The sequence below is a fragment of the Hyla sarda genome, chromosome 7 (genome assembly GCF_029499605.1).
Source record: "Hyla sarda isolate aHylSar1 chromosome 7, aHylSar1.hap1, whole genome shotgun sequence".
Lineage (NCBI taxonomy): Eukaryota > Metazoa > Chordata > Amphibia > Anura > Hylidae > Hyla > Hyla sarda.
The window spans coordinates 26,683,585-26,709,548 of NC_079195.1; the positions used below are offsets into that span (position 1 = coordinate 26,683,585).

Sequence of the window (25,964 nt, forward strand, 5' to 3'; positions counted from 1 at the left end):
TACAGAGTCCTGCTTATCTTTAGTGTACAGAGACACACTTGTCCTCCGTGCACAGAGCCCTGCTTTTCCTCAGTGTACATAGGGCTCCTTGTCCTCAGTTTACAGAGCCCTGCTTGTACTCAATGTACAGAGCCCTGCTTGTCCTCAGTGTACAGAGCATTGCTTGTCCTCAGTGTACAGAGCCCTGCTTATCCTCAGTGCACAGAGCCCTGCTTGTCCTCAGTGTACAGAGCCCTGCTTTTCCTCAGTGCACAGAGTCCTGCCTGTCCTCAGTGTACAGAGCCCTGCTTGTCCTCAGTGTACAGAGCTCTGCTTGTCCTTAGTGTACAGGGCCCTGCTTGTCCTCAGTGTACAGAACCCTGTTCGTCCTCAGTGTACAGAGCCCTGCTTGTCCTCAGTGTACAGAGCCCCTCTTGTCATCAGTGTACAGAGCCCTGCTTGTCCTCAGTGTACAGAGCCCTGCTTATCTTCATTGTACAGAGCCACACTTGTCCTCAGTGTACAGAGCCCTGCTTGTCCTCAGTGTACAGAGCCCTGCTTATCTTCAGTGTATAGAGCCACGTTTGTCCTCAGTGCACAGAGACACGCTTCTCCTAAATGTAGAGAGCCCTGCTTATCCTCAGTGCACAGAGTCCTGCCTGTGCTCAGTGTACAGAGCCCTGCTTGTCCTCAGTGTACAGAGCCCTGATTGTCCTTAGTGTAGAGAGCCACGTTTGTCCTCAGTGCACAGAGCCCTACTTGTCCTTAGTGTACAGGGCCCTGCTTGTCCTCAGTGTACAGAGTCCTGCTTATCTTTAGTGTACAGAGACACACTTGTCCTCCGTGCACAGAGCCCTGCTTTTCCTCAGTGTACATAGGGCTCCTTGTCCTCAGTTTACAGAGCCCTGCTTGTACTCAATGTACAGAGCCCTGCTTGTCCTCAGTGTACAGAGCATTGCTTGTCCTCAGTGTACAGAGCCCTGCTTATCCTCAGTGCACAGAGCCCTGCTTGTCCTCAGTGTACAGAGCCCTGCTTTTCCTCAGTGCACAGAGACCTGCCTGTCCTCAGTGTACAGAGCCCTGCTTGTCCTCAGTGTACAGAGCTCTGCTTGTCCTTAGTGTACAGGGCCCTGCTTGTCCTCAGTGTACAGAACCCTGTTCGTCCTCAGTGTACAGAGCCCTGCTTGTCCTCAGTGTACAGAGCCCCTCTTGTCATCAGTGTACAGAGCCCTGCTTGTCCTCAGTGTACAGAGCCCTGCTTATCTTCATTGTACAGAGCCACACTTGTCCTCAGTGTACAGAGCCCTGCTTGTCCTCAGTGTACAGAGCCCTGCTTATCTTCAGTGTATAGAGCCACGTTTGTCCTCAGTGCACAGAGACACACTTCTCCTAAATGTAGAGAGCCCTGCTTATCCTCAGTGCACAGAGTCCTGCCTGTCCTCAGTGTACAGAGCCTTGCTTGTCCTCAGTGTACAGAGCCCTGCTTGTCCTTAGTGTAGAGAGCCACACTTGTCCTCAGTGCACAGAGCCCTGCTTGTCCTTAGTGTACAGGGCCCAGCTTGTCCTCAGTGTACAGAGCCCAGCTTGTCCTCAGTGTACAGAGCCCTGCTTGTCCTCAGTGTACAGAACCCTGTTTGTCTTCAGTGTACAGAGCCCTGCTTGTCCTCAGTGTACAGAGCCCTGCTTGTCTTAAGTGTACAGAGCCCTGCTTATCTTCAGTGTACAGAGTCACACTTGTCCTCAGTGCACAGAGCCCTGCTAGTCCTCAGTGTACAGAGCCCTTCTTATTTTCAGTGCACAGAGCCCTGCTTATCCTCAGTATACAGAGCTCTTCTTGTCCTCGGTGTACAGAGCCCTGCTTGTCCTCAGTGTACAGAGCCCTGCTTGTCCTCAGTGTACAGAGCCCTGCTTGTCCTCAGTATACAGAGCCCTGTTTGTCTTCAGTGTACAGAGCCCTGCTTGTCCTCAGTGTACAGAGCCCTGCTTGTCCTCAGTATACAGAGCCCTGTTTGTCTTCAGTGTACAGAGCCCTGCTTGTCCTCAGTGTACAAAGCCCTGCTTGTCTTCAGTGTACAGAGCCCTGCTTATCTTCAGTGTACAGAGTCACACTTGTCCTCAGTGCACAGAGCCATGCTTGTCCTCAGTGTACAGAGCCCTTCTTATCTTCAGTGCACAGAGCCCTGCTTCTCCTCAGCATACAGAGCCCTTCTTGTCCTCAGTGTACAGAGCCCTGCTTGTCCTCAGTGTACAGAGCCCTGCTTGTCCTCGGTGTACAGAGCCCTGCTTGTCCTCAGTGTACAGATCCCTGCTTGACTTCAGTGTACAGAGCCCTGCTTGACCTCAGTGTACAAAGACCTGCTTGTAGTCAGTGTACAGAGCCCTGCTTGTCCTCTGTGTACAGAGCCCTGCTTGTCCTCAGTGTACAGAGCCTTGCTTGTCCTCAGTGCACAGAGCCCTGCTTGTTCTAAGTGTATAGAGCCCTGCTTGTCCTCAGTGTACAGAGCCCTGCTTTTCCTCAGTACACAGAGCCCTGCTTGTCCTCAGTGCACAGAGTCCTCCTTGTCCTCAGTGTACAGAGCCCGTCTTTACGTGCGGACATTTCCCGTGTGAACATAGCCTAACATACACATTATTACAGTAAATCTAATCTTGGACAGGGACAGAAACTCTATTTTTAGATAGTGTGATGTGATATCAGAGCTAAAAGCCAGACAGCTCAGATGACAATGGAAGATGTCAGCACGATGGCTAATAACATTATATTAGCAGTTTTTTTTAAATACTTTTTGACACGATACACAAGTAATTTTTTTGCCAGACAACCCCTTTAGCTTTTTTTTTTATATTCAGTACATCTTTTCTCTGCCCATAGATGATAATTATATTACCTGAGGACACAGCAAGCAGTAGCAGTTTGTTCACAAGTATCTGTTTGGTTGCCAAATCATTGGCAAAGGCGAAAGTATATGCCAGTAGTGCCATTGTGTACGGGTTTGTAGTCTTTGTAATATTATTTTTCAGACAAGCGAGAGCACGAATGAGCATAGAGTCCTGGAAGATTTTGAAGATATATTATGGTTAGTTTTAGATGTGGATCTGTGATGATATCAGTTCCATTAGGACTTGCATCCATAATGCGGAGGAATAAATATGTCGGTATTACTTTTATCTGAAACCAACGTACAACTGCTCAGGTCGACTGCTGTATGTCAACATAAATCCATTTAACAGTGGGTAATTATAAATCAGTATGAGCTATGACACATATACCATATTGTCAGGCATGGTAAACATATACAAGTAATTGGCATAAAATGTATCAATAACTAAGAGATTTATGTTCACCGATCTTTACTATCTACAAGCCATAGTTGGCTCTTTACTCACATTCCCTGGGGTGCCACGTTCCAGAAGGGCCGCTGTGATGTAAGCGCTGAGGGAGATGTCATCATTTACTCCACCCTGATAAACAAAGTATTGCAGTCTTGCTTTGGCATATTCTTTGTACAAAGTACAAAGCATTATAGTAGTTATATTCATGTACATTATGAGCAGAATAAAAGTAGTTGTATTCTTGTACATAGAAGACAGTATTATAGTAGTTATATTCTTGTACATAGGGGGCAGTATTATAGTAGTTATATTCTTGTACATAGGAGCAGTATTATAGTAGTTATATTCTTGTATATAGGAGCAGTATTATAGTAGTTATATTCTTGTACATAGGAGGCAGTATTATAGTAGTTATGTTCTGTACATGGGAGGCAGTATTATAGTAGTTATATTCTTGTATATAGGAGCAGTATTATAGTAGTTATATTCTTGTATATAGGAGCAATATTATAGTAGTTATATTCTTGTATATAGGAGCAGTATTATAGTAGTTATATTCTTGTATATAGGAGCAGTATTATAGTAGTTATATCCTTGTATATAGGAGCAGTATTAAAGTAGTTATATTCTTGTATATAGGAGCAGTATTATAGTAGTTATATTCTTGTACATAGGAGGCAGTATTATAGTAGTTATATTCTTGTATATAGGAGGCAGTATTATAATAGTTATATTCTTGTATATAGGAGCAGTATTATAGAAGTTATAGTCTTGTTTATAGGAGCAGTATTATAGTAGTTATATTCTTGTATATAGAAGCAGTATAAAAGTAGTTATAAAAATAGAAAAAATTATTTTAGCACTCAATATGTCAATGACCTTTATATCTGCAATTCACCGGCAACTGGTATGGAAAGGGAGGATGAACCGCACAGCCAAAGCTGACAGGAGTGACGGCAACACGCCTTGTTTTGCAGTCTTCCCGCTTCCGTTGGCCTCACTGCTTGATTCTCCTGGAAGTCTATTTCAGGAAATCCAGGATCACTATCCGGAAGGAGGATTAGTCCGGAAAAAATTCTTGTTAAAGTGCAAAAAAAGTCTGTTAACGAAAACATGTGAAAATTGTCTCTTTAAAAACAGTGTAATACACCCATAGTGATCATAAAAATAAGGTCAGCTCGTTTCTATCATTTAGACCTAGAATCCCGAGCGCTTCAATGTGCAGAATCCACAGACGCTCACATTGTCTCAGTGTGCGTTCTTGTTCCAGGCTGTCAGCTGTCACTCTCTCCAGACCAAAAAATGTGAGTTTATTTCCATCACTGTAGTGCATTTCTGTCATGTGCTGTATAAGTCTTGCTGACCCTAAGCCCGTTATTAGTGAGCGCTTGTGCTCCCTAAAATGGGAAAAGAGGCACCATTTGGTTGATCCAATATGATAAAATTTTAATTCAAGTAGAAAAAACAGACATGGTCGAACATCTATATTTTGTATTTTGATCTAATTGCTTCTCAGCATAAATTCAAAAACTAACAGGTTGTTAGTATACATTTTGATCAAAAGTTACAAGCCCATTTGCCACATCAAGGCCACCTAATAAGAGTGGGTCCCTAACATCCCTAGCATAAAATGGCGTAGCACTGGGCGGTGGCCACCACCGCCGCGACACCAGCGCCCACGGGGGGGGGGAGCGACCCACTGGCAGAGCGACCCCAATGCCACTCAAACCAGTCTATGGGCCGCACCCGCCCGCAGGCACAGCGCCTATAATACTGCCCCTATATACAAGAATATAACTACTATAACACTGCTCCTATATGCAAGAATATAACTACTATAATACTGCGCCTATGTACAAGAAAATAATTACTATAATACTGCCCCTATATACAAGAATATAACTACTATAATATTGTCTCCTATATACAAGAATATAACTATTATAATACTGCCTCCTAAATACAAGAATATAATTACTATAATACTGCCCCTATATACAAGAATATAACTACTATAACCCTGTCTCCTATGTACAAGAATATAACTACTATAATACTGCCTCCTATATACAAGAATATAACTACTATAATACGCCTGCTATATACAAGAATATAACTACTTTCTTCCGCAACTTCCGGCAGCACAGAAGGAATAGGCCTGGCCTCTTTTATTCATCCTAGGATCGCCCACCTAAAAAAAACTCCACAATAATCAACCAATGACATGACATCCTACCTTATAACTAGTCATTCAACATACATACAAACTGTGTTTTTTTCTGTCCTCTTTTCTTCCTGACAGGTGTGTTATCACACCTTGCCCACCATTAACTATGTTTTTTCTTTTTTCTAGATATATGCCTTTGTTCACACCAGTGTTGTCAGTTTTTACTGAGGGCCAACGTGGGTAACCCTGGCCTACCTGGTGCCTTGCAGTTCTCCTAAATCCATGTGGGAAACCCGGGTCATATTAGGAGCATATTCTAAGGTTATTGCAAGTGTATTCCCTCTTACCAGTCATATGTGTTGTGGCTATAGAGGAGGACTTTTGCCTTGGGATGACGGTTCCCCCGCCGTGTCAGCCATACAGTTCTTTTCGCGCTTCCCGGCATCACACGTGCGCTCCCGGCTGTATAGCCATCTATGGGACTTCTTGGGAAGTTTGGGCCCCATCTTGGGAATGGCAACACGCGCGCCCTTGTGCAGCCAGCCGAGGGACCGGAAGCGGATGCAGAGCGACAGGATGTGACGTTACGGAGGTTTCTAGCGGGTAAGCGCATTTAACCCCTTAAGGACCCAGCCATTTTACACCTTAGGACCCGGCCATTTTTTGCACATCTGACCATTGTCACTTTAAACATTAATAACTCTGGAATGCTTTGAGTTATAATTCTGATTCCGAGATAGTTTTTTTGTGACATATTCTACTTTAACACAGTGGTAAAATTTTGTGGTAACTTGCATCCTTTCTTGGTGAAAAATCCCAAAATTTGATGAAAAATTTAAAAATTTTGCATTTTTCTAACTTTGAAACTCTCTGCTTGTAAGGAAAATGGATATTCCAAATATATATTATTTTTTTATTCACATTTACAATATGTCTACTTTATGTTTGCATCATAAAATTGAGGAGTTGTTACTTTTGGAAGACACCAGAGGGCTTCAAAGTTCAGCAGCAATTTTCCAATTTTTCACAAAATTTCCAAAATCACAATTTTTCAGGGACCAGTTCAGGTTTGAAGTGGATTTGAGGGGCCTTCATATTAGAAATACCCCACAAATGACCCCATTATAAAAACTGCATCCCCCAAAGTATTCAAAATTACATTACGTCAGCATTTTAACCCTTTAGGTGTTTCACAGGAATAGCAGCAAAGTGAAGGAGAAAATTCACAATCTTCATTTTTTACACTTGCATGTTCTTGTAGACCAAATTTTTGAATTTTTACAAGGGGTAAAAGGAGAAAATGGATTGTTATTTTTGTAGCCCAATTTCTCTCGAGTAAGGACATACCGCATATGTCTATGTAAAAAGTTCGGCGGGCGCAGTAGAGGGCTCAGAAGCGAAGGAGCGACAAGGGGATTTTGGAGAGTACGTTTTTCTGAAATGGTTTTTGGGGGGCATGTTGCATTTAAGAAGCCCCTATGGTGCCAGAACAGCAACCCCCCCCCCACATGGCATACCATTTTGGAAACTAGACCCCTTGAGGAACGTAACAAGGAATAAAGTGAGCCTTAATACCCCTGGTATTTCACGACTTTTGCATATGTAAAAAAATATATAATTTTTTTCACTAAAATGTGTGTTTCCCCCCAAATTTCACATTTTTGCAAGGGTTAATAGCAGAAAATACCGCCCAGAATTTGTAACCCCATCTCTTCTGAGTATGGAGGTACCCAATAAGTTGACCTGAAGTGCACTACGGGCGAACTACAATGCTCAGAAGAGAAAGAGTCATATTTGGCTTTTTGAGAGCAAATTTTGCTCGGGGGCATGCCACATTTAGGAAGCCCCTATGGTGCCAGGACAGCAAAATAACCCCCACATGGAATACCATTTTGGAAACTAGACCCCTTGAGGAACGTAACAAGGGGTACAGTGAGCATTTACAACCCACTGGTGTCTGTCAGATCTTTGAAACAGTGGGCTGTACAAACATTTTTATTTGCACAGCCCACTGTTCCAAAGCTCTGTCAGACACCAGTGGCGTGTAAATTCTCACTGCACCCCTCATTACATTCCGTGAGGGGTATAGTTTCCGAAATGGGGTCACATGTGTTTTTTTTTTTTGCCTTTGTCAAAACCGCTGTAACAATCAGCCACGCCTGTGCAAATCACCTCAAATGTACATGGCGCACTCTCCCTTCTGGGCCTTATTCTGCGCCCCCAGAGCACTTTGCGCCCACATATGGGGTATCGCCGTACTCGGGAGAAATTGCATTACAAATTTTGGGGGGCTTTTTTCCCCTTTTACCTCTTGTCAAAATGAAAAGTATAGGGCAACACCAGCATGTTAGTGTAAAAAAAATTTTTTTTTACACTAACATGCTGGTGTAGACCCCAACTTCACCTTTTCATATGGGGTGAAAGGAGAAAAAGCCCCCCAAAATTTGTTAGGCAATTTCTCCCGAGTATGGCGATACCCCATATGTGGCCCTAAACTGTTGCCTTGAAATACGACAGGGCTCCGAAGTGAGAGCGCCATGCGCATTTGAGGCCTGAATTAGGGATTTGCATAGGGGTGGACAAAGGGGTATTCTACGCCAGTGATTCCCAAACAGGGTGCCTCCAGCTGTTGCAAAACTCCCAGCATGCTTGGACAGTCAACGGCTGTCCAGCAATACTGGGAGTTGATGTTTTGCAACAGCTGGAGGCTCCATTTTGGAAACAGTGGCATACCAGACATTTTTTATTTTTATTGGGGAGGGGGGCTGTGTAGGGGCATGTGTATATGTAGTGTTTTTTACTTTTTATTTTATTTTGTGTTAGTGTAGTGTAGTGTTTTTAGGGTACAGTCACACGGGAGGGGGGTTACAGCGAGTTTCCCGCTGCGAGTTTGAGCTGCCGTGCAAAATTTGCTGCATCGCAAACTTGCAGCCTGATACTCACTGTAAGCCCCCTGCCCATGTGAATGTACCCTGTACATTCACAGCGGGGGATCTCCAGCTGTTGCAAAACTACAACTCCCAGCATGCACAGTTTATCAGTGCATGCTGGTAGTTATAGTTTTGCAACAGCTGGAGGCACACGGGTTGGGAAACACTGAGTTAGAAAACAGACAATGTTTCCCAACCAGTGTGCCTCAAGTTGTTGCAAAACCACTATTCCCAAACATTCTCAGGCATGCTGGGAGTAGTAGTTCGGCAACATCTTTAGAGCCAGATGTTGCCGAACTACAACTCCCAGCATGCTTGGAGTTGTAGTTTTGCAACATCTGGAGGACTACAGTTTGCAGACCACTAATACAGTGGTTCCCAATCTGTGCCTTTCCAGATGTTGCAAAACTACAACTCCCAGTATGCCAAAACTGTCAAGGCATGCTGGGAGTTGTAGTTCTGCAACATCTGAAGGGCTAGATGTTACAGAACTACAACTCCCAGCATGCCTGGACAGTAAGGGCATGTTGAGGATGTGTAGTTTTGCAACATCTGGAAGGGCACAGTGGTCTCCAAACTGTGGACCTCCAGATGTTGCAAAACTGCAAGTCCCAGCATGCCCAGATGCCAAGGGCTGTCTGGGCATGCTGGGAGTTGTAGTTTACAGGGTCCCATTACAGCAATGCATGTCGTTTTACAGCGACGTGCATTGCTGTAAAGGGCCCGACCGCGGCTGAAGATCTACTCACCTGTCGCTGCCGCCGCTGTCTTCATTGCCGGGATCCGGGTCTTCAGGGACGAGGTAAGTACCGGGGCCGGTCCCCAGCACTCCCCCGTCCCCCGCCGCGTCCTCCGGTCTTCCTCCCGTCCTCTCCGGACTTCCAGGGGCCGGGCAGGACGGGAGGAAGTAAACGCCCCCCCCCCCCCCCCTGCGATTGGTCGGTTAACTAACCGACGGATCGCAGGGGATCGGAGGAGGTGGCAGGTTTGCCACCTCGCTCCTATACATTAGCATGGTCCTGGCTGTCTGTGACAGCCGGGATCATGCGAAATTACCAGGCGGTCGGGTCACAGAGACCCGATCAGCCCGGTATCACCGCAGATCGCAAGGGCGATTTCCCCTGCGATTTGCGGCGATCGCCGACATGGGGGTCCTACATGGCCCCCCTCGGCGTTTTCCCTGGATGCCTGCTGAAGCATTTCAGCAGGCATCCGTTTCCGATCCCCGCCCGGCGCGCGGCAGGGACCGGAAACCGCGAGGGCGTAAGTTTACACCCTGGGTCCTTAAGTACCAGGGCGCCGGGGCGTAAAATTACGCCCTGGGTCCTGAACAGGTTAAGCGGAGCAGAGATGGCGTGCTGTGCCCTTCTGTGCAGGAAGCCGGATTTCTCTGCTCCTAAGGTATGGCTGGTTGTATGGTCAAATGGTGCGCTGCTGCGGCCTTATGCTTTCTTACATGGGATTATACATCACTCATTGTGTGTATTTTTATTTTAGGTGGCAAGCCCTGCTTCTTCAAAGAAAAGGAAGATTAAAATAAAGCATAGACAATGTGTCTCTTGTAAGCAACTCTTACCAGATGAATTATCTGGAGATCTATGTGAAGTCTGCAAATTTCATTTGACCACGTCTCCTGATAAGCAAAAGCCAGTATGTGTCAGCTGTCTTCTTCCCTTACCCCCTGGAGCTGTTTCTACAGTCTGTAGGAGATGTTCTGAGTCGCAGGAAACCTCTTTCTTTCTGGATGATGCAAGAAGTTTTTTCTCTTGGTTTAAGTCTGAATTTAGTTCAGGCTCAGGAATAAATTTAAAGAGTAAGAAGGAGAAACACAAAGTGGATCCTCCTCCTTCTTCTTCATCAGAGAATGCTTTGTCACATTCTGACTCTTCAGATTCTGAAGATATTGTCACTGAAGATTTCTTTCTTTTCAAAAAAAAAAAATGCTGGGAAGCTCATCAGAGCAGTTAAAGATATTATGGAATCTTCCAAACAGAAGCCGAGAGAGGATAAAGAAAGGCTCTTCTACTTTCCTAAAAAACCCTCTGATGTTTTGGCAGGTCATCCAGTTCTGAGAACGATAGTAGAGAAAGAGTTTAAGAAAACAGACAGCAGGCTGGAGTTAGGGTCCAGGTTCAGAGCAGTTTATAAGTTAGACCCAGCAGAATCAGAATCCTGGGAAAATCCAGCTAAAGTAGACTTACCTGTAGCCAAACTATCTAAGAGAACTCTGCTTCCCTCTGATGATTCCTCTATTCTTTAAGAACCTATGGATAGGAAAACGGATGTCTTGATTAAACATGCTTATTCCAATACAGCTGCTTTAATGAAAGCTTACCTTGCTTCAGTTCCAGTGACCCGTGCTGTTCGGGTCTGGTTGAGTCAACTTAGAAGAGATATTCAAGATGGAGTCTCTAGGAGTGATCTTTTAGAGGAAATTGATACATTGAAGACTGCAGCGGACTTCGCCTGTGATCTCCCCTTGGATGTGACAAGAATCTGTGCAAAAAATCTTGCGGTTTTGAATTCAGCAAGAAGGGCTATTTATCTGAAACCTTGGCCAGGTGACGCTTCATCAAAAGGTAACTTCTGTACTCTACCATTTGAAGCAGGTTCTCTGGTAGGGTCACAGCTGGAGAAGATTTTGGAAGCAGATAAGGGTGAGAAGGTACAATAAAAGATTTCAAGAAACTAAAAAGAGACAACCAGATCAAAAGCAACCCAAAACTGAGTTCTGACTACCACGGGTCAATTGCGGTAGGAGCAAAACTGATAAATTTCTTTCCAGCCTGGCTGGATCTGACAACAGATCAATGGGTGTTAAAAATTATTGCAGAGGGTTACAGTCTGAATTTTGTGTCAATTCCTCCCGAAAGATTTATCCTAAACAGAGCGAACCCTGTGGTTCAGCATCTCCTCAAAGAATTTCTGGACAAGCAAGCTGTGGAACCTGTTCCACCAGAACAGCAAGGTCACGGTATCTACTCACACGTGTTTCCAGTCCCAAAAGCAAACGGAAAATGGAGATTGGTCATAGATTTACGATACCTAAATCACTATTTGGTAAAAGAAAAGTTCTGAATGGAAAATGTGAAGTCCGCTACTCACCTAGTCCAGCAGGGCGATTGGATGGTTTCTCTAGATTTAATGGACGCCTATCTTCACGTCCCCATACAAGTAAAGTCCAGGAGATTTCTGAGAATAGCTGTACTTCGAGATCAAGAAATTTGCCATTTTCAGTTTCGAGCCATGCCCTTTGGTCTAACATCTGCCCCGAGGATATTCACGAAAAATTGCAGTTACAGTTGTGGCAGCTCTAAGGTTGCAAGGGATACAAGTAGTACTGTACTTGGACGATTGGTTGCTCATTGCAACCACACAAGAAATTCTCCTTCAGCAGTTGCAGACAACTTTGAATCTTCTGAAGAAATTGGGATTTATCCTCAATCCCCAGAAGTCGGAACTCTTACCAACGACAAGAAAACGTTTTCTGGGGATGATTATAGATTCACAATGTCAGAAAGTGTTTCTTCCATTAGAAAAACAGGAGAGAATTATTCTTCAAGTAAGCTCCCTAATAAAGACCCCATTTCTATCCATCAGGAAGGCTATGCAGATACTTGGATTTAGCAGAAAGAGATCTTAACCTCCTGGGACAAAGTACCCAGCTCTCTGGAAACTACAATTTCGTTATCAAGTCAGACCTGCCTAAACTTACGTTGGTGGCGACAAGAGAACAACCTGAACAAAGGAAAGAGTTTCAAGCTTCAAGACCCTCTGGTTATAACCACAGATGCCTCCCGATCGGGTTGGGGTGCCCACTTCAGAACTCAGTGGGTTCAGGGATCTTGGTCAAAAGAAGAGACTCAATTCTCATCCAACCTCAGAGAGTTAAGAGCGATCAGATTAGCCATAATACATTTTTCTCCTCAGATTGCGAATTCTTCAGTCCTGATCCAATCAGACAATCTAGTCTCAGTGTACTATATCCAGAAGGAAGGTGGGACAAGGTCTGCAGCTTTACAGAAGGAATGCAGCAAGATAATGTCCTGGGCAGAACAACAGGGCATCTACCTGATGGCGCTTCATATAAAAGGAACGCTAAATTCTCAAGCAGACTGGTTGAGCCGACAGAGGTTAGATCCCAACGAATGGGAATTAAATCCCAAGTACTTTGCTCTGATAACCCACAGATGGGGATTACCCGAATGGGACGTGATGGCCACGAGATGCAACAGAAAACTACAGAAGTTCTGCTCAAGGTATCGCACAGATCTTCCGGACCATCTGGATGCTTTCACCATGAGCTGGAAAGATCGGTTCATTTATCTCTTCCCTCCAATTCCGTTAATCAGCAGAGTACTGAACAAGATTATTCTGGACAGCCCCTCAGTCCTGTTAATCACACCTTTTTGGCCACGGAGGGCTTGGTTTCCGCTATTGTTTCGTCTCTCGAAGGGAGAATATTGGAAGCTACCTCTAGAGGAAGATCTCCTGTTACAGAAAGGGCTATTTCATCAACATCTGGACAGATTGCATCTGACTCTCTGGATTTTGAGAGGGAGAAATTCAGACAGAAAGGTTTATCTGAATAAGTTATAGAAACCTTGTTAGCAGCCAGAAGACCATCCACTAACCTACTGTATGCTAAGCTTTGGAGGAAATTTGTCTCCTGGAAGGAACAGAAGGGTCTGACAGAGAATTCTGTGTCTATTATTCTTCAATTTTTACAAGAAGGATATCGATAGGGTTTGAAGCCGAATACTCTCCGTGTTCATGTCACAGCAATCAACGCCTATACTGATGGAAAATTTATGGGTCCTTATCGCAAGATTTTTCAAAGCGCTGAGAAATTTAAGACCTACGGTTAAACCTCCGGTTTCTTCTTGGGACTTATCACTGGTACTGTCCAGACTGTCGCTTCCTCCCTTTGAGCCATTACAGGATGCAGAAATTAAGTGGTTATCCTTTAAGGTGCTCTTCTTAGTCGCCATCACGTCTGCCAAGAGGCTGGGGGAATTACAAGCCCTATCAGCGAATCCTCCATACACTAAGTTCACTCCGTATGGAGTTCTTCTCAGAACAATACCTTCATTTATTCCCAAGGTAGCTTCAGTAAAAAACATCAATAGAGAAATATTCCTTCCTACCTTCCTACCATCTGAAAATTCTCCTCTGGATGTCAGAACAGCTCTCTTAATCAATCTACAAAGAGTGAAGTCTTTCAGAATTGATGAGAATCTTTTTATTCAATTCTCCGGTGTAAGGAAAGGAAAGAAAGCCGCTAAAGACACCTTGTCAAGATGGATCAAATCGGTAATTGTGGAATGTTACAAGTTGGAAGATAAAGAACCCCCTTTTCAGATTAGAGCACATTCCACAAGAGCCACAGCTACCTCTTTGGCAGAGAGGGCACAAGTTCCCCTGACGGATATATGTAATGCAGCTTCATGGTCATCGTCTTCCACATTCATCAACCATTACAGGCTTAACCTTCAAGCAGAGAATCCAGCCTTTAGCACTGGGGTACTGTCTGCAGCTCTTCATCTATAGCCCCACCCCTGTTCTCTAAGCTAGCGAGAATTCCTTCTGTGCTGCCGGAAGTCGAGGAAGAAAATTAAAATTGTATACTTACCGTAATTTTTCTTTCTTCGAGACAGAAGGCAGCACATATAATCCTTCCAATAAATGATTTAAGCATCAGAGAAAAGAGTCTAGTTATTTACACCGTTTGTATGTATGTTCAATGACTAGTTATAAGGTAGGATGTCATGCCATTGGTTGATTATTGAGGAGTTTTTTTTAGGTGGGCGGTCCTAGGATGAATAAAAGAGGCCAGGCCTATTCCTTCTGTGCTGCCTTCTGTCTCGAAGAAAGAAAAATTACGGTAAGTATACAATTTTAACTATAATACTGCTCCTATATACAAGAATATAACTACTATAAAACTGCCTCCCATATACAAGAATATAACTACTATAATACTGCTCCTATATACAAGAATATAACTACTATAACACTGCTCCTATATACAAGAATATAACTACTATAATACTGCTCCTATATACAAGAATATAACTACTATAATACTGCTCCTATATACAAGAATATAACTACTATTATACTGCTCCTATATACAAGAATATAACTACTATTATACTGCTCCAATATACAAGAATATAACTACGATAATACTGCTCCTATATACAAGAATATAACTACTATAATACTGCCTCCTATGTACAAGAATATAACTACTATAATACTGCTCCTTTATACAAGAATATAACTACTATAATACTGCTCCTATGTACAAGAATATAACTACTATAATACTGCTCCTATATGAAATAATATAACTACTATAATACTGCTCCTATATACAAGAATATAACTACTATTATACTGCTCCTATATACAAGAATATAACTACTATTATACTGCTCCTATATACAAGAATATAACTACTATAATACTGCCTCCTATGTACAAGAATATAACTACTATAATACTGCTCCTTTATACAAGAATATAACTACTATAATACTGCTCCTATGTACAAGAATATAACTACTATAATACTGCCCCTATATACAAGAATATAACTACTATAACCCTGTCTCCTATGTACAAGAATATAACTACTATAATACTGCGCCTATGTACAAGAAAATAACTACTTTAATACTGCCCCTATATACAAAAATATAACTACTATAATATTGTCTCCTATATACAAGAATATAACTACTATAAAACTGCCTCCTATATACAAGAATATAACTACTATAATACTGCTCCTATATACAAGAATATAACTACTATAACACTGCTCCTATATACAAGAATATAACTACTATAATACTGCTCCTATATACAGAAATATAACTACTATTATACTGCTCCTATATACAAGAATATAACTACTATTATACTGCTCCTATATACAAGAATATAACTACGATAATACTGCTCCTATATACAAGAATATAACTACTATAATACTGCCTCCTATGTACAAGAATATAACTACTATAATACTGCTCCTTTATACAAGAATATAACTACTATAATACTGCTCCTATGTACAAGAATATAACTACTATAATACTGCTCCTATATGAAAGAATATAACTACTATAATACTGCTCCTATATACAAGAATATAACTACTATTATACTGCTCCTATATACAAGAATATAACTACTATAATACTGCCTCCTATGTACAAGAATATAACTACTATAATACTGCTCCTTTATACAAGAATATAACTACTATAATACTGCTCCTATGTACAAGAATATAACTACTATAATCCTGCCCCTATATACAAGAATATAACTACTATAACCCTGTCTCCTATGTACAAGAATATAACTACTAAAATACTGCGCCTATGTACAAGAAAATAACTACTTTAATACTGCCCCTATATACAAGAATATAACTACTATAATATTGTCTCCTATATACAACAATATAACTACTATAATACTGCCTTCTAAATACAAGAATATAAATACTATAATACTGCCCCTATATACAAGAATATAACTACTATAATACTGCTCCTATGTACAAGAATATAACTACTATAATACTGCTCCTATATACAAGAATATAACCACTATAATACTGCTCCTATATACAAGAATATAACTACTATAATACTGCTCCTATATACAAGAATATAACTACTATAACACTGCTCCTATATACAAGAATATAACTACTATAACACTGCTCCTATATTCAAGAATATAACTACTATTATACTGCTCCTATATACAAGAATATAACTACTATTATACTGCTTCTATATACAAGAATATAACTACGATAATACTGCTCCTATATACAGGAATATAACTACTATAATACTGCCCCTATATACAAGAATATAACTACTATAATACTGCCCCTATATACAAGAATATAACCACCATAATACTGCTCCTATATACAAGAATATAACTACTATTATACTGCCCCTATATACAAGAATATAACTACTATAACCCTGTCTCCTATGTACAAGAATATAACTACTATAATATTGCGCCTATGTACAAGAAAATAACTACTTTAATACTGCCCCTATATACAAAAATATAACTACTATAATATTGTCTCCTATATACAAGAATATAACTACTATAAAACTGCCTCCTATATACAAGAATATAACTACTATAATACTGCTCCTATATACAAGAATATAACTACTATAACACTGCTCCTATATACAAGAATATAACTACTATAATACTGCTCCTATATACAGAAATATAACTACTATTATACTGCTCCTATATACAAGAATATAACTATTATTATACTGCTCCTATATACAAGAATATAACTACGATAATACTGCTCCTATATACAAGAATATAACTACTATAATACTGCCTCCTATGTACAAGAATATAACTACTATAATACTGCTCCTTTATACAAGAATATAACTACTATAATACTGCTCCTATGTACAAGAATATAACTACTATAATACTGCTCCTATATGAAAGAATATAACTACTATAATACTGCTCCTATATACAAGAATATAACTACTATTATACTGCTCCTATATACAAGAATATAACTACTATTATACTGCTCCTATATACAAGAATATAACTACTATAATACTGCCTCCTATGTACAAGAATATAACTACTATAATACTGCTCCTTTATACAAGAATATAACTACTATAATACTGCTCCTATGTACAAGAATATAACTACTATAATCCTGCCCCTATATACAAGAATATAACTACTATAACCCTGTCTCCTATGTACAAGAATATAACTACTAAAATACTGCGCCTATGTACAAGAAAATAACTACTTTAATACTGCCCCTATATACAAGAATATAACTACTATAATATTGTCTCCTATATACAACAATATAACTACTATAATACTGCCTTCTAAATACAAGAATATAAATACTATAATACTGCCCCTATATACAAGAATATAACTACTATAATACTGCTCCTATGTACAAGAATATAACTACTATAATACTGCTCCTATATACAAGAATATAACCACTATAATACTGCTCCTATATACAAGAATATAACTACTATAATACTGCTCCTATATACAAGAATATAACTACTATAACACTGCTCCTATATACAAGAATATAACTACTATAACACTGCTCCTATATTCAAGAATATAACTACTATTATACTGCTCCTATATACAAGAATATAACTACTATTATACTGCTTCTATATACAAGAATATAACTACGATAATACTGCTCCTATATACAGGAATATAACTACTATAATACTGCCCCTATATACAAGAATATAACTACTATAATACTGCCCCTATATACAAGAATATAACCACCATAATACTGCTCCTATATACAAGAATATAACTACTATTATACTGCTCCTATATACAAGAATATAACTACTATAATACTGCTCCTATATACAAGAATATAACTACTATAATACTGCCTCCTATGTACAAGAATATAACTACTATAATACTGCTCCTTTATAAAATAATATAATTACTATAATGCTGCCCTAAGGTACAAGAATATAACTACTATAATGTCCGCAATTATAGAATTGAAATGATTGCCGCACTTAATTTTCATGGATTTTCCACGAGAGGAGGTTAAACAGACAACATGTATCGCGCCGTAAAGCACTTTCTCAAGTCGTACCCCTGTTGTCTGTTTAACCTCCGTCCACTCCTCTATCTGCCATCCTCGTGGAAAATCTATGAAAATAAAGTTGCCATTTTATATCTTCACATGGAACTGGGTGAGTGCGGCTTTCATTTCAATTCTATAATTGTAAAAAATGACGTAGATCCAGTGAATTAATTTAAAACAATTTTTTATTACAATGATAGTGCTTGTGGTGTCCTTTATGTGTGAGCCCTTACATTAGACCACGATAAGCGAATGTATAAAAATAAATAAGTGAATGTATAAAATATTCATACAATGAAATAAAATAAAATAGACATATAATACTCATGGTAAAAAAAGTGCTGGTATCCCAGTGTGGCAAATAGTCTGTATCGCTTATAGATGTATGCACAGAGATCGTGCCTTGTATGGTTGATTGCAAATATCTTATAGTCTGAGTAGTGATGTCTCTGTATAGCTCGTACATGGTCAGGATACTGCATGCAGCAACGCGTTAGTAAGGGGTTAAAATCAATGCGCTCTGTGGCGCTAGGGTTTCCTTGTGTGTATCCCACTCTAGCCTGGCAGCACAGGGATAGAGATTGGTGAGTGGAATATAGATAGTCTCTTAATTGTAATCCTGTGGGTGCATTAGGCTGCGTTCTGCGGGCTGGAGGCCCCTCAAATGTGGACCACTCTACCCCGGCGGCACAGGGAAAGGTTTGAGTGGATTTGGGAATTTGGCACACTGTGCCTCTTACCAGCAGTGTCCTGGAGCCTAGTTTCGGAAAAAGGTTTTCGCCGGGGAGGCAGGAATACGTACAATCCCGGAAGCGTGCTCCGGTAAATTTCTTGTGATCCGGTAAATGATGGTAAAGATTGTCGGGTTTGCCAATACTGGGGTACAGGTGATAGAGGCTAGATGTGTTTTGAGGTACTCATCTACCTATTTTTTAATAGCAATGGCTGACTGGTTGTGGAGATGTACTATTTATACCTGCAGCAGCCCTGGATGTGGAAAATTGGTTGTCAACTTCTTCTTGAGTGTAAAGATTTGATAGAAAAAAAGAAAAAGAAAAAAAGAAGTTGACAATGAATTTTAAAAACCCCTTATGGAAAATAGACTTCAATAGGCAGGCAAATTGTAAAACCCACGGGGACTCTTTCTGGCCACAATAGGGATGGAAAAGTAGTTTCAAGAGGACTAATACCTGCACTGTGGCGTGCCAGAGGGGGATCCATGGCAAAACTCCAATGGAAAATTACTTAGTTGATGCAGAGTCTGGTTTTAATCCATAAAGGGCATAAATCACCTAACATTCCTAAATTGTTTGGAATAATGTGCTTTAAAACATCAGGTATGATGTTGTATCGATCAGGTAGTGTAGGTCTCCAGGGCAACCCCCGCTCCTTCAGCTGCTGGGACGGTGGAGCTCTCGTGCTGAGGAAGTGTCCTGGCTGCAGGACTTGCTGGAGCCTGAGCCACTTCAAAGCCAAAGACAATCTACAAGTTCATCCGAGCTAAAGACTTGTTGGAGCTTGTTCTGGGGCTCCCCACCACCACGGCAGAGACTGTTTGGACTCATGTGGCTTCAAAGCGGCTTACCAATGGACATAAGGACTTGTCGTGGATTGCCATTGAGGGAGGATTGTCTGGTGTAACACTGTGCCCTTGCAGGCCCTGAAACACACTTGTGTGATGGAAACTGACTGTTATTATTTCACAGTCAAAAAAAAGTGTTTTTTTTTTTTTTTTTTTAAATGCAAGCTATTGTGACACCAGATATGAGTGGTGGCACTGGGCCTGCCACACACGCTGCCAGGCAGGCAAATGCTATTAGATTACACAGGGGGGAAAAAATGCAGACTAATGTTTGAGCCCTAAAAAGGGCTTTTTTGGGTGCTGTCCTTACAGCAAAGATCAGATGAGTCCTTCAGGACTTTTGTGGACACTGAACACTGTAGTTGCTTGAAAGAAAAAAAGTTTTCCACCGGAGTACCCCTTTTAAACAGTGGTTCTCAACCTGGGTGCCTCCAGCTGTTGCAAAACACACGTGTGAAAGAAACTGACTGCTATATTACTGCTATATTGCAAGCTATTGTGACACCACATATGAGTGGTGCCACTGGGCAAGTGGGCACAATATACGCTGTGAGCCTGCCACACACGCTGCCAGGCAGGCAAATGCAATAAGATTACACAGGGGAAAAAATGCAGACTGATGTCTGAGCCCTAAAAAGTGCTATTTGTGGTGCTGTCCTTACAGCATAGATTAGATTAGTGCTTCAGGAGTGTAGTGGATCCTGAATAAACTACCTAGCTATTGTTTTTCCTATTAAATCAGGAGCAGGTTCACTATCCCTCCTCTCACTAACCATGCAGCTTCTGAATGAAGCTAAAATGGAGTCCGTCCGAGAGGTGGGAGGGTCTGGAAGGGAGGGTCTGCTGCTGATTGGCTGGAATGTGTCTGCTGACTGTGACAAACAGGGTCAAAGTTTACTGCAATGATGACGAATAGGGGGTGGATCGAACATCGCATATGTTCGCATGGCGCGGCGAACGTGAACAAGCTATGTTCGCCGGGAACCGTTTGCCTGCGAACAATTCGCAACATCTCTATCAACAAACACTGGCACCTATTAGAGTTAGACAAAACCATTGGCCCATCACTACCGTCAAAAGCCCCAGTCATATTTGCAAAAGCACCAAATTTAGGATTCAAAATTGCACCCACCACTAAACAGACCAGACCATATATCACATAAAACAATACAACCGACCCTTTCTGGTCTAACAGGATTTTACAGATGCAATCAGTGCAACAATTGCAAAGTTACAGAGTTCCCCAAATAAACTGACATAATAACATCTACCACGAACCATAAAACACATCCATTAAAAGAACTTCTAACTTGCAACACTAAAAACGTCATTTGTATTATCAAATGCCCCTGCAATAAACAATGTATAGGTCGCACATCACGTACACTTAAAGAGAGGATATCTGAACATTTTTATAATATAAAAAGAGGATACGAGAAACACACACTCTCTGCCCACTACAAAGGAAACACACAACTGTCACATTAGAGGCACACAGTTCGCAGCCCCACAGTCGGTTCAACCCGACTGGAGAGGTGGCAATTTTATTTCAAAGATGTCAAGGATAGATGTCCAGATATATATACGAGATGGAAACTTTGGCCCCTAAAGGCTTACACGCCGAACTGGAAATTTTCGGATTCATCTAGATAGAGACCACACTAGGATGATATGAGGAATCTAGTTTCCTGACTTCTCCGATTCTACAACCCATCATCCTTTCACTTCTTTCTACATCATTACTTTATATCGTCAATTTGTCATCTTTCCACCGTACAGCTATAGTATCCCAATTTAGATCCATAAATTTTCTTTCTGGACGGTATATTTATATCTGTGTCTATTTATGTATACCATTTTTTACCCAAAAATATTTTCTATAATTCTTTCTATAATTGAAAAAAATGTTTGTACCCAAAAATTTTTTGAAGAATTTTTTTTAAAAAAGGGGAGAAAAGGAAAAGGGAAGGATATATATCCCATATATTTTTATACATATTCTTCTATATAGATTTTTCTGCTCATAAATGCATTGTGATATCCGGATTACTCCCATTACCAGTAGGACACATAGTAGTAGGACACATCACACTTCTGCAAAACGTGTCTGCAGTTTATAGTCTCAATACAACGTAACACCAAGTATAATAAATCACCATTCCGATTATGAATCAATATATGATATCAACCTATTATCTTATTATCACAAACATTTCTACATATGCATGTTTATAATATATATTTATTAGTTTTTTTGCCATCCTTACATAATTTATTACTATCTTGATCACCATGTATATATATACATATATATATATATATACAAATAATGTTTCAACATATTTCCGCATAATAAACATTCATGAACATATCCACTATATATATATATATATATATATATATATATATATATATATATATATAGGGGAATAGGCAAAGCAGCTCATTACACAACCTTTTCAGGTAGTGTTCCCTGGTATCAGCTAAGCTCCTGTTAAGGAATATAAAAAGCTGAACGGGATATATGCCAAGCCAGACTACTCCCCAAAAGGGAAGTTTCGACCCATCTGCAGACAGCTGTTTCGGGGTTTTTGCCCCTTGTCAGTACAGAGCAGGGTGATCTGGCTTGGCTGTGGTGAGAGGCCTGAGGCTTTAAAAGGGGTCAGTACTTTCCTCAGGGAGAGGACACCTCTTCAGGTGTAACGGAGATTCAGGTTAGGCCATTTAGCACTCCGCAGGCATTCTGGGTAGGGGAATATGCAAAGCAGCTCATTACACAACCTTTTCAGGTAGTGTTCCCTGGTATCAGCTAAGCTCCTGTTAAGGAATATAAAAAGCTGAACGGGATATATGCCAGATGGGTCGAAACTTCCCTTTTGGGGAGTAGTCTGGCTTGGCATATATCCCGTTCAGCTTTTTATATTCCTTAACAGGAGCTTAGCTGATACCAGGGAACACTACCTGAAAAGGTTGTGTAATGAGCTGCTTTGCATATTCCCCTACCCAGAATGCCTGTGGAGTGCTAAATGGCCTAACCTGAATCTCCGTTACACCTGAAGAGGTGTCCTCTCCCTGAGGAAAGTACTGACCCTTTTAAAGCCTCAGGCCTCTCACCACAGCCAAGCCAGATCACCCTGCTCTGTACTGACGAGGGGCAAAAACCCCGAAACAGCTGTCTGCAGATGGGTCGAAACTTCCCTTTTGGGGAGTAGTCTGGCTTGGCATATATCGCGTTCAGCTTTTTATATTCCTTAACAGGAGCTTAGCTGATACCAGGGAACACTACCTGAAAAGGTTGTGTAATGAGCTGCTTTGCATATTCCCCTACCCAGAATGCCTGCGGAGTGCTAAATGGCCTAACCTGAATCTCCGTTACACCTGAAGAGGTGTCCTCTCCCTGAGGAAAGTACTGACCCCTTTTAAAGCCTCAGGCCTCTCACCACAGCCAAGCCAGATCACCCTGCTCTGTACTGACGAGGGGGCAAAAACCCCAAAACAGCTGTCTGCAGATGGGTCGAAACTTCCCTTTTGGGGAGTAGTCTGGCTTGGCATATATCCCGTTCAGCTTTTTATATTCCTTAACAGGAGCTTAGCTGATACCAGGGAACACTACCTGAAAAGGTTGTGTAATGAGCTGCTTTGCATATTCCCCTACCCAGAATGCCTGCGGAGTGCTAAATGGCCTAACCTGAATCTCCGTTACACCTGAAGAGGTGTCCTCTCCCTGAGGAAAGTACTGACCCCTTTTAAAGCCTCAGGCCTCTCACCACAGCCAAGCCAAATCACCCTGCTCTGTACTGACGAGGGGCAAAAACCCCGAAACAGCTGTCTGCAGATGGGTCGAAACTTCCCTTTTGGGGAGTAGTCTGGCTTGGCATATATCCCGTTCAGCTTTTTATATTCCTTAACAGGAGCTTAGCTGATACCAGGGAACACTACCTGAAAAGGTTGTGTAATGAGCTGCTTTGCATATTCCCCTACCCAGAATGCCTGTGGAGTGCTGAATGGCCTAACCTGAATCTCCGTTACACCTGAAGAGGTGTCCTCTCCCTGAGGAAAGTACTGACCCCTTTTATATATATATATATATATATATATATATATATATATTTATATATATATATATATATATATATATATATATATATATATATATATATACATACATACATACATACATAAAGACAAGAAGGCAACCGCAGCACTCCAAATCAAGGTGCAAAAGTGTTTATTCCAGAGTTAATACAGGCAACGTTTCTGTGGCCTCACACCACCATTTTCAAGCTTGAAAATGGTGGTGTGAGGCCACAGAAACGTTGCCTGTATTAACTCTAGAATAAACACTTTTGCACCTTGATTTGGAGTGCTGCGGTCGCCTTCTTGTCTGTATGATCCCTTGGACCCAGGACCGGGGTCCCTGAGACTGTCTGCACCCACTTACTACGGGCTTGGGAGTGCTGCTCTTCAAAAAAGTATATATATATATATATATATATATATATATGTGCGAAGGTTAATTGACTGAGTCACTTAACCTGTGTTTGTGGGAGGGGCGGTACTTGCGCTTAAAAGCCGCGGCTCCCTGTGTTCAGTGCGCCGCGGCTCTCGCGTTGTTTGGAGTCCGTGACGTCAGACGCCGTGGGAAGTCTCTCCAGCCTCGTGTTCGTTCCTGTGCTCTGCTGTGCACGTCATTTCAGGTTAGTTCAGACGCTAGGTAGGGGGCGACGGCGGAGCAGGTCCGGGGGGTGACTGCAGGAGTCTGGGGGCTCGTGTCTTGTATGAGCCCTGCGGTTGTCCCCCGTGCCCTGCCTTTCGCATGTTGGTGTTGTTGTTCAGCAGCTGTAGCGGGCTGCTAAGCAACGTTGTGCGCTTCCGGCTGCCCGGCTCTGCATGTCGGGGGTTTCTTTTCAGATGTTTGGTGCTGGTTGGGGGAGGTGACAGCGGGAGTTACCTTTCGGAGCATATGTCCTTCGGAGCTCCGCGGTATTCTCCCGTCCCGTTCCGCTGCCTTACGCATGCCAGCTTTCTTATTCGGTCACCAGTCTCAGCCGGCAGCCAGTTCGTTACACACCTCCTGCGGCTCAGCTCTGCATGCTGGGTGCTTGTTTGCATACTGTAGGTATTATAGTCTTGTAGTTCCAGGTGTTAGTCTTAGTGTCAGTACACGTTGTCTACTGGTCACGCTTCGTTAATGTGTCACAGATGTCCCTGCTGTGTATTTCACTGGTTGACGCGTTTGTTCCGCAGTTGCTTCTCATATACCTAATCTGTTTCATATTCCATGTATTTTACACTGTTGCTCCTCGTATCTACACTTCGGCCGCATACATTGGTCCGTATTAGTCATGTTTTAACTCATGAGTCTGTTAGTTCGTTAGTTGTTGTTTTTGAAAAAATAAATAATATATATATATATATATATATATATATATATATATATATATATATATAAATAAATAAATAAAAAAAAAAATATATATATATATATATATATTCAATCAAACTCACATTCCTTCTGCATACGCTGCTGATACACTGCCACTATATGCTCCGCTATTTGTCTGGTACTATAATTCTGTTCTCACATGGTCAATTTGCCTTCCGCTGTTTCGCCTCTGTCTTCATGGTATTTATTGCTTCATGGTATTTATTGCTAGTCGTAGTTATTTACTTTGCTCGTTGTTTGGTACCGTTTTACTCTAACTTGTTGTGGTAGTGAATAAGGCGGTTGTTCCTAAATTAGTTTGCCTGGCTTGTAGCATGGTCTTCAATGTGCGCTGCTGTTTTATTGTTCCTGTGCTCCTATGGTTACTCTTTTACCTGGTTAAGTGTTTTTGTCATGTTACTAGCTAAATTCTCCGTCATAGCCTCACTAAGCGCCTTGTAGGTGTTGATCCACACCTGTACCTATTCAGTTATGTGGTGGGTTTACCTTTGCCATTATTCTTGTTTTTACATTTTAGTTTTTCTCCTCGCCCTTACGTAGTATTGTGCCTTACAATCGTTTCTCATTTTCGGTCAAGCGGTGTATTTACGTTGGTTTTCCTATTTTCAGTTTATTCGCAAGATATCTACCTCCTGCATTAGACTATCGCCTTACTAGCTCAGTAACGCTGTGTAGCTGTCTAGGCTCGAAGTTCATCTTTACGCTAGTTCGCTGTCCTCGGCCCGGTCGCTTTTAGGTAAAAAGAGATAAAAGAGTATATTTGGAATTTTGCATATATGTATATAGGTGTTAATTTAAAGTTTTATGTTCATGCAAGT

General features: G+C 41.4%; 1 protein-coding gene across 1 annotated transcript in view; it reads right to left on the reverse strand.

Annotated features, from left to right (window-relative positions):
- LOC130283382 (alpha-2-macroglobulin-like protein 1) overlaps positions 1-25,964 on the reverse strand; it is a 454,342-nt gene that overhangs the window by 75,772 nt on the left and 352,606 nt on the right. Inside the window, exons 17-18 of the mRNA XM_056532791.1 lie at positions 3,367-3,441; positions 2,868-3,030 (exon numbers count right to left, since the gene is read on the reverse strand). Of these exons, the coding sequence (XP_056388766.1) occupies positions 2,868-3,030; positions 3,367-3,441 (238 nt within the window). The remainder of the gene's footprint in view (positions 1-2,867; positions 3,031-3,366; positions 3,442-25,964) is intronic.